Genomic DNA, 12,850 nt, shown 5'->3' on the forward strand with positions numbered 1-12,850 from the left:
GGTCTGGGAGCAGTTTGTCATCAATAATGTAAATAAAGTTTCAAGATTGTTTATTTAGATATTTATATTAATAGACCATGAGTAAGCCTGGGTCTGGCATAGTTCATCCTTGCTCCAGATGTGGCTTTTAGAAACATTCTGTACTATATTTGGATTATTCACCTCTTAGGCTTGGAGGATAAAATGCATTTACAATTTAAACTTATCCAACAAATCAATAGAAGCAGAAAAATAAATAATTCAAAATACAGTTTAGTGAATATGAAAAACAGTGTTGAAGAGTTTCAGACATCAAGACAGAAACAAAACAATGCATCTGCTGTGAAATTCACTAAAGTGTATAGACATCAATGTGTAATAAACCCAAACTCATAACACTATATAAAAAAGTACTCAACTGTATCATGTGTTGTACCTGTATGATTTTTATGCCTTTGTTTACAGAATAATGTAAATAGACATTTTACCTTTAATATTTGCCTTTTGCACCTGAAATAGTTTATTCAGAATTTGAAACCATCATCACAGCAGGATGATCTCATTTGACTAAAAGATGAATTTTCTAATGCAATCGATCAGTGTTTTGAATTAAATGCTCATTTGAGTATCATAAGCATCAACTTTGTGAGCCACAGTATATTTAGTGATTCTCTAAGCTTTAATAAAGCAAGCTGTAGGCCTCATGTCCTCAATCTTTAAGTTATTAAAATTCATTATTGTTATACTTGTCTGTGTGTGTTTTTTTGAGTCGGCCAGGGCATTTTTAACTGGTATATAAAGTTTGACATTAGACTAGCACATAACCATGAGTTAATAGCATTATGTTGATTAGAAAATCTATTCAGGAAACATCAGGGTGTTAAAAGAGAGCCATGTATCAGTGACACACCATGATGGTTTAAGAAAGCCTGAAATACAACAAAAATATTGTTCCGCGTCACAGTCAAGAAAACAACAGAAGCAGAGCTGACTGGAAGAACCGTGAAATCTCAAGTAGAAGGAATTATGAAGACTCGGAAAACCTTTAAGTAAATTCAACAGATGTATACACCATTCACGTATAATAAAATATGTTTTCTGCTTGTTTGCATCTTGCCAGGTGAAAGCACCGACAGATGCAGAGAATAAACAATCACTGTTACCAAATAACTTGTTTATTTCACTGAGCTAATGAAGTCAATTATCTATCAACATAATGCCTTGGTACCCACGCCAAAATTTAATATGCCTCCACAAAATCCATGAGTGCACAATATTGTTAATACAGTGAGTATGGAAAATACAGTCATTCTTACTTGAACTCGAGAGTACAAACAAGAATCAATAATGATGATGTCCATTGTCTGATTATATCATAAATGACTACTTCTATTGCAATAGATGTAACATTCACAATGTTGTTAGCTTATGGCGTGTTAAACTTGTTCAGTGATTGATCTCCCATATCAAAAACTATCAGGTCGGCATACATAACTTTATCAAAAAGGCAGTAGCTCAGTGTTCATTTCTAGCAGTAGAGACTATAAAAAAGCATTTGTTATATCTGAGCCTAATGGTAAACATAATCGTGTCTATATCATAATTGTAAATATCTGACATTGAGACAACATTGTAAGAAAAGTGTTCAGTAAAATTCCAATTTATCTGTCAGACATAAGGCAGAGTAGTGACAGTTCTGCTTCATTAAAAACTACACATATAGAGAAATAAAATCATTTGAGAAAACAATAAAATTTGATGCAAAAAATTAACATTTGACAGATTCAAGCTTGACAATGGAGCCCTCTCTAGTTGCAGGTGTTGTAGTATTGTCAAGCAGTAGTGTGTCCATGTCGTTACTGCTACTTGGGCGTTCCTGTTTCCTCTCTTTCTCCAGGTATTCGCTTGTAACGTTACTGTTACTGGATTCTGGCTGCAGCTGTTGCATTTCCGGCCAGATTTCAATATCCCTTCCCAAAGTAAGTGTAAACAGTTCAGCCATTAAGACCACCTTAAATTATAAAATCACTGAGGGGGGAAAAAAGGAAAAAAAAAAAAAAAGAAAAAAGAAAGAAAAAAAAGGATCTCCCAAGCTCCCACAAGTCCATCATTAGGACACAGAGGAGATTGGGTTGAGAGGCGAACCCATTTGTGTTAGCACCTTGTCCAGCCACTGGAGGGGCCCGTGCAGGTGCACCTCGATCCAGCAGGGGGTGCTCGTGACGTCCTGTCGGTGGTACTCGGCTCCCCAGCCCTGTGAAGAGGCAGAGCAAGTTACAGAACAATGACATTAATACTGATGATATTTGCCTATTACATGTTGAACTGTTCAGGCTTCCTCTGTCCACTCTCTACTTTATTACACCACGAGGCTCTTACCTTGACAAAACTCATTCTGATGGTGCACATCTTAGTGAGCTCATAAACGGCCTCAAAGCCGTGGTTGACTGACTGGGCCAGAAGCTGAGCAAACTCCTGGTTGTTGAATATCTTGAGGCTACAGCCGCTGGGGATCTTGCAGACAGTGGTGGGGTGGAAGCCGTGGTGGTAATTACAGTTACGGCTCTGGACAAAAATGCTGGTGTCACTGAGGCACTCTGCGTACACCTCCCCTCCCACGTAGTACAGGTGCACTCCTGGTAAACACAGACAACGGACAGTCAGCATATTCAAACCTCAGTTACTGACTTGTGAAAGCACAAAAAAAAAGTAGACTTCATCAATTCACCACTCCTGCTGTGTGACTGTTAGTCATACCTTTGCCAATGTGTCGGCGGGTGTTCTCAATTGTGGAGTTGCGGTTGACGTTGGACAGCAGTCCGAGGCAGAAGCGGTTCTTGTTGTTTGAAGGGTCAGTGAAGCCATCCACAAGCACACTGGTTGACGAAGCATGGTAAGCCTCACCTACGCGATTGTTGAGTTCATAGTAGACAATAGAGCACCAGTGGCTTGGCTCCTCATACTCCACTGGTTGCACATCTGGGAAACAGGTCAGACAAGAACAGAAGAGTTTGCCATGAACATTTACAAAAACTCCTCTGACGTCAGAAGACACTGTTTAAGATGTGTCTTATAGGTTAGTATGGTTTTAGCTTCAGAGAATATTTTAGGCAGAGTAGACCTGTGAACATACAGCTGTATGTTACTATCATACTACACACATCTACAGCTCCAAATCAACTAAACAGAAATACATCTAACGATAAAACTGAACATTACATGTTAAATTCATTCGTATAGTTAAGAGTTAGTAGACAAACAATGTGACTGATGCAGAACCGTATGGAAAGCCTGAAAGGGTCAACCTATAGTTGACATCATCACTCATCATTACAGATGTTCCTTACACAGTGAAATATTATAGTAGTTGATTCTAATTAACAACACATTTCCCAGGTTGTTACAAATCATCAGATATATGCAGGCGGCCCGGTGGACAGAAATCTACTATCTCACATTACAACAGTCTGCACCTCCAAATGCCTTTTCAGTCCCTTCTCTTTATACATAAAGACTTCCAATAAGGACAACGTGTTGGTGTTGATGGATTCCTATCAGGTAGTCATTTTTGTCCATTTTATTTATCTATTTTATGATTAATTACCATCTTTATACAGTCACTGTACTCGACAATGACATCCTCTCTCAACAGATATCATACCAATAGAAAATAATGTAGAAAACAATTCATAGAAAGCTATTATACACGTTATGTTATTACTGCAGTACCTTTTAGCTGTCAAACACATAGATAGCTTTGCTGATTTTAGTGTGTAGACCTATTGTGGGCTACATGTGCAAGCACTGTGCAGCTATATTATGTAGAAAAAAACAAAAACAACTAAAATACAATAAACATTGTATCTGTGCCGTTCCTACAAACTATGCTGATTATTTCTATACACAAAATACTTCTCAACTAACAGAAAAACACATGACAGCATCTGAAGTGACAAAGTTAAAAAAAATGGTAACTATGTAATGAAATTCTATAATTTTCCAATTTTGTGCATTTTTTCAACCATTAGACAATGTTTACAACAACAACAATAGGATATGTAGCATAAAAAAATGCTGCTTTCTCATTCATTTCAATGAAACCACTGTGTTGGGGCAGCGGGAGTGCGTCCACAGAGGGCTGCGTCTAAAGAACAAACTAGTGCAGGCCAGTCAATAAGCTGGTTTTGGCTCTACTTTTGTGGCAACCATCCGGCACTGCACAGCATTGGCTCGCACACCCAAATAAGCATCATTATTGCTGCATGAACTTTCTATATCAGTAAAATCATACCTCGAATGAGTTAGGATTTAATGATATAATGAGTTTAACTGCTGTTCAGAGTGTTGACTTTTGATAAACCTTTAAACTGGACTATTGGCTGGTGTTTCATCCTTTCATCAGTGTTTATATTATCACACCCACACCCATGCACTCCTCACCTCCTCTGGCTACGTTCTGCGGCACCAGGCTGCTGCTCGTTTCCATTGACTGGCTCTCCTGGCCCAGCTGCTCATCAGGGGGCATGTAGGCTGGGGGTGGGGTGTCAGCTGAGACATTAAGAGAGCAGTTAGTGAGGATGAGACCAGTTGTTGCTGCTGGTAAATGGTCTTGCACGCACACACATACGCAAGTCTCTCTAGATTTGAGCAATCATCAGAGGATCTGTACCACTGAAACGGTGTCAGATTTCACATGCATGCTGAGCCACATGCTGACCCATTCCCGACAGAGATGCAATATGAGCTTTTCAAGTCTGTATTGTGGCACACGGGAAAAAACAATGCAGAAAATGCACACTTAGGTGGCAGCGGGACAATGTTGACGATTATGATGCCTTTGAGGTTAGACAATGGCGATCAGGGCTTTTCTGCACAAATGCGCAAATCCTAAAATCCTAAATTGCCATTAAAAACTATTTCTGCCTGACTGCCTACAGCCACCGGATGTGTCAGCAGATCTAGACTGGAGCAGAACAGAGCATTAGACACACACACACACACACAGCAGCAGTCACATCCTCACACATTCAAACACAGGCATGATCTGGATGGTCAAAGGTATTTCACCACAGACTGTTGAACAGGACAGAAAGCACTGTCTCTATTAATTGATATTTATTCATGTTAGATGTATCTGTTCTGTGTCCTGTTAGTACCAGTGAGGGAGGGAGACTGTCTGGTGCACTGAGTTAGTGCCTTGACAGCAGCCAGCAGCCCTGGCTCTGGTGGACACTGCTTAGCTGGCATTTCCTTTGTTCTCATTTAGGGGTGTAGCTTGATTTGGATGAATATAATAAGTTGACCTGGTTAAAGTACTGTTAAGAAGCTTGAAAACAGTTTTCATCAGATGCCACAAGGCACTTGCATGAGTTTCAACCACAACTGGGTTTCAAGATGAAATTTTATGATAGTATTTTAGTAGAAAATTCACTAAGGCTTCAATTTATTGCACTCAAAATGTCCCTTGACTGACAGTGTTGTAAATAATACCAATGAAAGTGGATTCCCCTAGGACTTTGGCTAAAGACCATTGTTCCTTATTTGTAAACAGCATTTTAAAAACACATTTCCTTATATTACACAACTTGAAAAACACAAATCACCAGAGACCACTGCTCATTAACTGTCAGTACGCTTCTTGTTGGCAACATGACAGCGACAATCCAGAGAAACACAATAGTTTGGCTTCCTGCCCAGGGTCAGGTACATGGTGTATGGCGTACCTGGGAGCTGGAATGGACTGGAGGGCCCCGAGCTGGCAGGAGAGTTTGGATAAGTACCACTGCTGGCTGGAGAGGGAGGATAAGGAGAGTTGGGAGAAATTGGAAAAGAGCCACCTCCTCCACCTCCACCAGTGCAGCTGCCCCCACTGTGTGGCTGCTGGAAGGACTCTGGAAAGGTGGCGTTCAGGGGCATGTGCGGCTCGTTGTGGGTGAGGTTGCGGAACTGTACCAGCAAGCTGTGCTGTGGGTTGAACTCGCTGTGCCGTGGTACCAGGACAGGAGGGAGCACTGGACGGCAGAACAATCAAGGAAGGAGAGGAAAATGAATCAACATGAACCATTTAAAAAAGACAAAGAAAATTTGTTCAGAACACTAACCAATCCATTATATGTGACACATGTTCAGCTCACACCTTTCTGCAGAAATCCTGTATAGCCTTCAATGGCTTAAATGCTTTTCCTGTTAATAATTTATTCTTTCCATTATTAACAAGGAAATGCAGCCAATGTCAGAAAGAGAAGCCTTAGATGAGCTCACTCTTTGAAAGCTCACTTTGGTGCACTGAACACAAGAATATGTAGACAAAGAAATCACTGAAGGGCCAACATATTTATTTGAAAAATCTGACTTGTTTATTTTTGAAGCTTATTTAATATGATGACTTTCCTGAAACCAATTCGATTTATTTTTATTAATTTTATAAATAAAAATAAATTTAATATGATGGCTGTCTTGTCACCAATTAGATAGCGGTGACATATTGTTTCTTTCACGGTGACATGTTTTCTTTTTTTTATATACACACTGTAAACTGTTTAAACAAAAAAATACCACTGCAATGTATGTCTTGGAACAGTTAAACATAAAATACAAAGCACTGTCCAACACCATGAATCCAGCATTCCTCAAAAGCCTCTTCAGACCTTGATTAAGATAAAGCCACAGAGGTCATCTTCATTTATTTTTATTTTCAACATTGTCAAAAGGATAGAGCGCTTTTCCCCAGCCTTGATTTTCTTCCACTAACTGATGTTAACCATCGTGGCTCCAAGGCTGTCCTTCCAAAACTACCCAGCGAGCTTTGCTTTAAACGATATAACGTGCCCTCTCTCCTGACCGACATGTGATCCACATCCTTGAGCCGGTCAATACAGAGCTTGCAATCCCAAACTAGCCTAGTGTCAGAGAGACTGTCCCTTCAGGGTCATCCATGAGTGTATGGGATGTGGATGAGAGTGACAGAAAGAGAGAGTCAGAGAGGGTGGTGATGAGAAAGTGCTGGGAGTTTAGTCTGAGTGGTTTATGCATTTAGTAAGCCACTCTCTGATGCCACACCCCATCTGGAGTGCCTGAGGCATATAATCTAATAAGACTCCAAAAGAGCTAGTGATATTGATTTTCTGTGAAATGGAGGGGGCGGGTGGAACAGGCCTGTGTGATGACAGCCTCCTGACCTTTGTGGATTTGTTTACCAGCTCCACAGTTTACTCAGAGCTCTAGCTTAGGGATGTATACAGCTCTACAGTGGTCTAATCAGTCCCATGTTGCTATCCAGTAATAAAAACAAACACTGTCACAGTTTTTCAATTCTGTGTGTTACATACATTTCAAATTAACAGATTTTGTAATGAGTGCATCTTTCAGGAGATGCTTTTAGAGTTTGGAAGCAAAATTGGAAAGGTAGCATGAATGAGAAACTGTTCCACTTATCTGGAGATCTTCATTTAAATATAATTTGTTTAAATAGCTACCTGTTCCATATTTCAAAGAGCTATAATGTAGCTAAGAGTATCTGTCAAATGTCAAGCTTACAGCACGAAAAAAACACATGTGGTAAAGTCACTATTCTTTACAACCCTGTTTGAAGACAGCATGAGTACCTACCAGGACTCTCCACTCGCTTGTAGTGATATGGGTTGATGCAGACCTCCTTCTGTTTGGAGCCAAATGGATACTCGCACACCTCCAGGGGCTTGAGCTCGTGGTGGGACTGGAGGTCTGGCCAGCGCCACACTCTGCAGTAGATTACATGAGGAAGACCTTTCCTGTGGGAAACCTGTAGCCGGCCGTCCAGTGATCTTGGAATGGTAACACACTTGCTGGGCTGCCCGGGGCAGCTCAGGGCTTTCTCCAGGTCCTCCATGGCACCTTTCTTCTTCTTCAGCTTTTTCACAAGAGCATCCACTGCCTTTTCTGCCCATTTCTCCTCCTCATCTCCCTGCTTCCAGCCGAGCAGGCGTTTGACTGCCGGGCTTGTGAAGGAGAAGAGACTGGACATGGAGGTCATGCTGGAGGCTGTAGTATAGGTTAAAACAAACAGACAAACTCTGTGGTTGCTGGTCACTCCAGAGGGATCAGGAGGTCTGCAAGTCCCTTACTGATGATTTCCAACTAGCGTTAGTAGCTTAAAAAGGTGTGCGAGCGTGTGGTCAACAAGAGAAACCACTTGAGTGTGTGAATGCAAGTGTGTGTGGGAGATCAGGGGTGGGGTAGGGGAGAGGAGAGGAGGCTTTGGCCTTGTCTGACCAAGGACAGGAAGCAGGGGAGGGAGGGGAGTCAGCAAGCAGGACGCAGCTGCTGCTGCTCAGGAAGGGCCCTGCAGCAAGCTGTCCGGAGTAGGGTCACCACCACTGATGGAGGGAGGGGGTGCAGTCTGCAGGAGCTGAGATCAGGACTTCTGTCCAACAGACAGTCTGTAGCAGATCTCACCGGAGCAAGCTGACAGGCTAAGAAATAAAGAAGTGACCTCTTCTCCTCAATAACTCCCAGCTCCTCTCCGCCTTGACTTGGATCTCCAACTAACTGGTGCAATCTGTGTTTTAGTCCACCAGCCTTCTGCAACACAGAAAAGAGAGCAGAGCGATGTTAAGATCAGCAACACATTTTTTTCTGATATTTATATCAATCAAAAACATTCATAATTAATATCAAAATTCAAATATTTACAATCCTGAACCTTAGCACCATATGTGACAAACACTTTTATTATTGAACAGGATGATTAAAAAACTAGTTGTCCCTTTACTCACACTTAATTTCCACAAAGAGCATCAGCCGTGTGGCCTGACCAACATGCAAACATATGTTCATCAGTATCAAACTGTGGAATTGATACTTTAAACATAGTTAAAATGCCACTAAGTAGTAAAATTAAGTAAGAAGCAAAATACCTTCCCTAGAGCTGCTAGCAGCATCCATCAATTCATAAACTGTGACTATTTTCATAATGACTCCAGAAACCATATTTTCAGTCTGCATATTCAGGGTATGCTTAAAGCGGGCAAAATGATGCTTAAGTCTGGGCTGAAACAACATATTCACTTCCTTTGTTTGAGCATGTGCACTGGGGGGAAAATAGTAAAAAAAGTGAGGATGCCAGCAGATATGTGAGCAGCACCTAACCCTTTTAAAAAAAATTAAGGCTTACTTCTATTAAGAATATGCATCATAGGATGTATAAGATACAAACACGAAGGAACATCTGGCTTGACACCATCTGTAGGTACACAGCGATTAAGAACGAACAAGGTGACATATTGGTTAACCTGCTGCCACACAGGCAAATAAAATTAATCAGAAAAAATTGTTAAATAAAAGTGGGTGGTCTGCTTCTTTTATTTCTTACTTTCAACCATTTCAGAATTGTCCAGCTTGTCACCTTAAAAATTAATATTAAAGTATGTTTCCAATTATTTCTGCCCCTACATGCTCCTGTTTTAACTTACTAGTGTGGAGACACTTCCAGTCTTCCTGACATACGACTACACTTATGAACTGGACCAAACAGCAGCATATGAGACTTTATCCATATCATGCAGCTCCAACAACCAGACAGTCAAACATATGTAGCCTGAAGCAGCAGCAGCTGTTTGGGGGCTTGTGAAACCGGCCCTAGTAGAAAAGGATGTGACCACAAAGAGCTGCTTCCTCCCTCATCCCATCTCTGGCCCGATCCCTCCCTTCCAGCACACAGCTGTCCAACAGCACTGCACCCACTTCCATGGTTCATTGTTCTACATGCACATGAAAGCGGAGGGAAACCTCCAAAAGTAGGACATGTAGGCATATATACATGACATTATCAGCCAATAAATGAGTTTTGAAAAGAGTTTTTCTGACATTCACCAGACTGTTTCAGCATTTGTTTCCACAAAGCCTGATCAGTCAGAGACCCAGACACTGCTAGGCCTCTTTTAGACTAGATCAGCAGTGATTCATCAGTTTATTGTACAGGGTGAGCAACGACAAGTAACAGATTTCAACATCAGGACATTTCCAATCCGGCTGAGACAAGCAGAAACATATTGTTTGATGAACATGTTTTAGATATAACTTGCCTGAATGGACGACTACAAAAGCTGATTTGCATCTGGATGACTAACCCTTCAGATAAAGCCGATCATCTCTACAAACTGATAACACTTCACACTGATAGCTCTTTGTGTTTTCACCATCAAAGGCTACCACTCAAATAAATCTTCACCGAATTTACATTTTACAAAGTCTCCTTTTGAAGGGGGGTTGGGAGGGGGGGTGGGGGACCTGAGGTACCCCACTTACAGATCAATAAGAAAATTAACCTTAGCCGTGATTAAAGAAGATCTGTGGTCTGTCTTACAACAATTACCAGTGACATCCTCTGAATTCCTGAGTGTGAGGATGACCAACATATTTTGTACAAAACAGAGTAAAATGCATTCTTCAAATTAACATATTGTATGATCACAGTCTTGCTACTAACACATGGCTCTTATCCAACAGAGAGACCATTTGTTGCATTTCTCATGCACAGATTTGATATATTTAAACAGTTAAAGTCACAGGATACATCCAACAGATGATAACATACTAAAAAACAGTTTCGCAGCCATTAAGATGTAACACTTTGACACTCGTTCTAAAGCCTAGCTGTTACACAAATGTAAAGGAAAGGGAAACTTCAAGTTATAAACAATGAAAATCATCTCAAAATCACTTTCACATTGGCCTTCACAGACATCAGTTTATGCCAGTTTGGCTCCTGAGATAAACTAACTGGTCTAATAACGTTACCGACGTTCTTGCTCTAAGAAGTAACACCGGAAAACACAAGAATAGCATTTACTTTACTGTGTGTGAAATCTGTCTGAAATGCTTGACAAATGTGAAGTACAGGGAACAGACAATATGGAAGAACGAGTCGGTGACTAGTAAGCACCCCCCACCCAGAGAAAGAGTCAGGGATTCAAGAAAGACGCGTCTAACATTACACAAATCCCCAAACAGCTGTAAAAAAATACTTAAATACACCGTGACAATACGCGCTGTCATAATATAATACATCATGTCAGTGGTTTGGCTAACGTCGGTATGTAAGCTCATGTAAGTAACCTCGAGATTTTGCTAACTAGCGTAGCTACCAGAACACAACTTGCTCAGCTTAAAACTTAACTGTCGGACGCCTCATAACAACTTCCACCACACAGTCTAACATTTTAACACGACAATTCCTCTTTTAAATATAACTTACAAGTGTTCTACCTCTGAACAGCTAGTCTCAGCTACTTCACCCTTCTTCCTCCTCCTCTTCTTCCTCCATTCCCGAAACTTTTTGAACTTCTCACAACTGAAGCTAAGCTAAGCTAGCCGTTAGCCCCAGCCCAGGATCCTGCGGATGAAGCTCGCTGTAGTTCACAACTCTACGCTTTTAAAACAGCCTCCCTTCTGTCGAATAAGCCATCGTTAAGTCACGTACCTTTTTAGCAATAGTCATAAGACATTGCAGTCAGTTTTTCTTGAGGCCGTCAAAGATTTACTTCCCACTTTCTTAAGGATTTTCTCTCGGTTTTCCGCCGCTTCTCCCCATGCCATGTCCTACAGATCCCGGAGACAAGTACACTGGAGAGGCGGAGTGCATATCACTCCGCTGTACTGACAAACTAGTGCTCGCTTTGGCGTTGCAGCTGGGGAGGATTTTACGACACGATGCCCCAAAATACTTCCATCACGCTAAATATAATATATGTTTTTATATGCAGTTCAAAAATAAGCTATATGCTTAAAAAATCCAAATTCTCCAGAACAGTTATGCACTTTCCTTGCGCACAGCTCCGAGTGAACAAACTTTTTTCTATCTTTATCAGTTACATTTAGATTATCACAATCATTAACGCCACATCTAAAAGCAGCATGTATCAAAGTAAGCATCACCGCTGGTGTGTTTTTAAAGTGTGTGATGTTTCCGTGTGTGAAGTTTGAATTCTTACGGTGGTCGTGCTGCGGCTCTGGGACGTCTCACTAGTTGCTGGCTCCACTCAGTCTGGAGCTCTGCGGTTTGTTCTGTATTGTTGTCCTTTGTCGTCCGTTGTTCGGTGCTCCCACAGTGCCCGCGATGTTAATTCATTTAACTTTAATTAATTAATCTGCTAATCGCTATTCCACACCCATTTCCGTGGACGAGCCGCTACTCTCCCGCAGATAGTGGCCGGAGAGCGGATTCTTCATTCAGTCCTCAGAGTCCACATACAGCAGGGTCCATGTCCAGCCGCTAGTGGGCAACCTGCACTCAGTGGAGGACTGTGTAAATTTACATGTTTTATCTTTTTAATGGCTTTTAATGGCACATCATAATTTCACTGGTGGGGTTAGGGCTAGTTAAAGTCCCTCTCTTCATTCAAAAAAATCTTTTTCTTTTTGTTCCTTCAGTTGAATGTTTGAGCTTCACTGTGCAGAATGATGTCTGTGCAGTTTGAAACTAGAAGCCTGTTTCCACATTTATATGGTGTTAGTGGAAAATTTCTCTGAGCTCATTGAAAATCTGATTTTAAAGGGCGGGTCTATGAGCAGGATTTGTGACATCACACCTGGTTTGAAGCCAATCCCGGTCCAATATTCAACTTATATCAGTGTGATGTGGAAACTTGAACCCTCCAGTGCACAAACACTGAGAATAGACTTTACAGTGAAGTAGGAGACATCTTGTGCCCAGCAGGTGAGCCTCTGAAATGATCAATATTTACATATTCATAGATTCTGTATTTTTAATGAGGGAGGAGTAGACGTCATTTTAAGGAAATAACAAGATCTTAAAACATGTCTGGAGGGGATCTTTAATGTTAATAAAACTGTATTCTTTCGTTCCTTCCTTGAAGTGTTTGCTTGTAACATT

The 12,850-nt window shown here is 41.0% G+C and overlaps 1 protein-coding gene across 3 annotated transcripts; it reads right to left on the reverse strand.

Moving 5' to 3' along the window:
* Positions 1-1,138: 1,138 nt before the first annotated feature.
* Positions 1,139-12,205, reverse strand: smad5 (SMAD family member 5). 3 transcript variants are annotated; one of them, XM_067598636.1, is made up of 7 exons: positions 11,949-12,205; positions 7,588-8,538; positions 5,703-5,990; positions 4,420-4,527; positions 2,737-2,958; positions 2,359-2,615; positions 1,139-2,233 (listed from the first exon to the last, which is right to left on the reverse strand). In XM_067598636.1, the coding sequence occupies exons 2-7, from the start codon at positions 7,988-7,990 to the stop codon at positions 2,090-2,092; spliced, it is 1,422 nt and encodes a 473-aa protein (XP_067454737.1). In that variant the 5' UTR covers positions 7,991-8,538; positions 11,949-12,205; the 3' UTR covers positions 1,139-2,089. The 3 variants fall into 3 exon arrangements, with proteins under 3 accessions (XP_067454737.1, XP_067454736.1, XP_067454738.1); XM_067598635.1 differs by lacking the exon at positions 11,949-12,205 and adding an exon at positions 11,438-11,599; XM_067598637.1 differs by lacking the exon at positions 11,949-12,205 and adding an exon at positions 11,213-11,297.
* Between the last annotated feature and the right edge of the window lie 645 nt (positions 12,206-12,850).

Source organism: Thunnus thynnus, chromosome 9, assembly GCF_963924715.1.
Source record: "Thunnus thynnus chromosome 9, fThuThy2.1, whole genome shotgun sequence".
Lineage (NCBI taxonomy): Eukaryota > Metazoa > Chordata > Actinopteri > Scombriformes > Scombridae > Thunnus > Thunnus thynnus.

Coding starts and splice junctions, on each gene's coding strand:
- smad5 (XM_067598636.1), bottom strand. CDS start 7,990: ATGACCTCCATGTCCAGTCTCTTCTCCTTCACAAGCCCGGCAGTCAAA. Junction 4,528..5,702: donor CAGTCCATTCCAGCTCCCAG/GTACGCCATACA, acceptor TTAATGTCTCAG/CTGACACCCCACCCCCAGCC. Junction 2,959..4,419: donor GCAGAACGTAGCCAGAGGAG/GTGAGGAGTGCA, acceptor CCTGTTTCCCAG/ATGTGCAACCAGTGGAGTAT.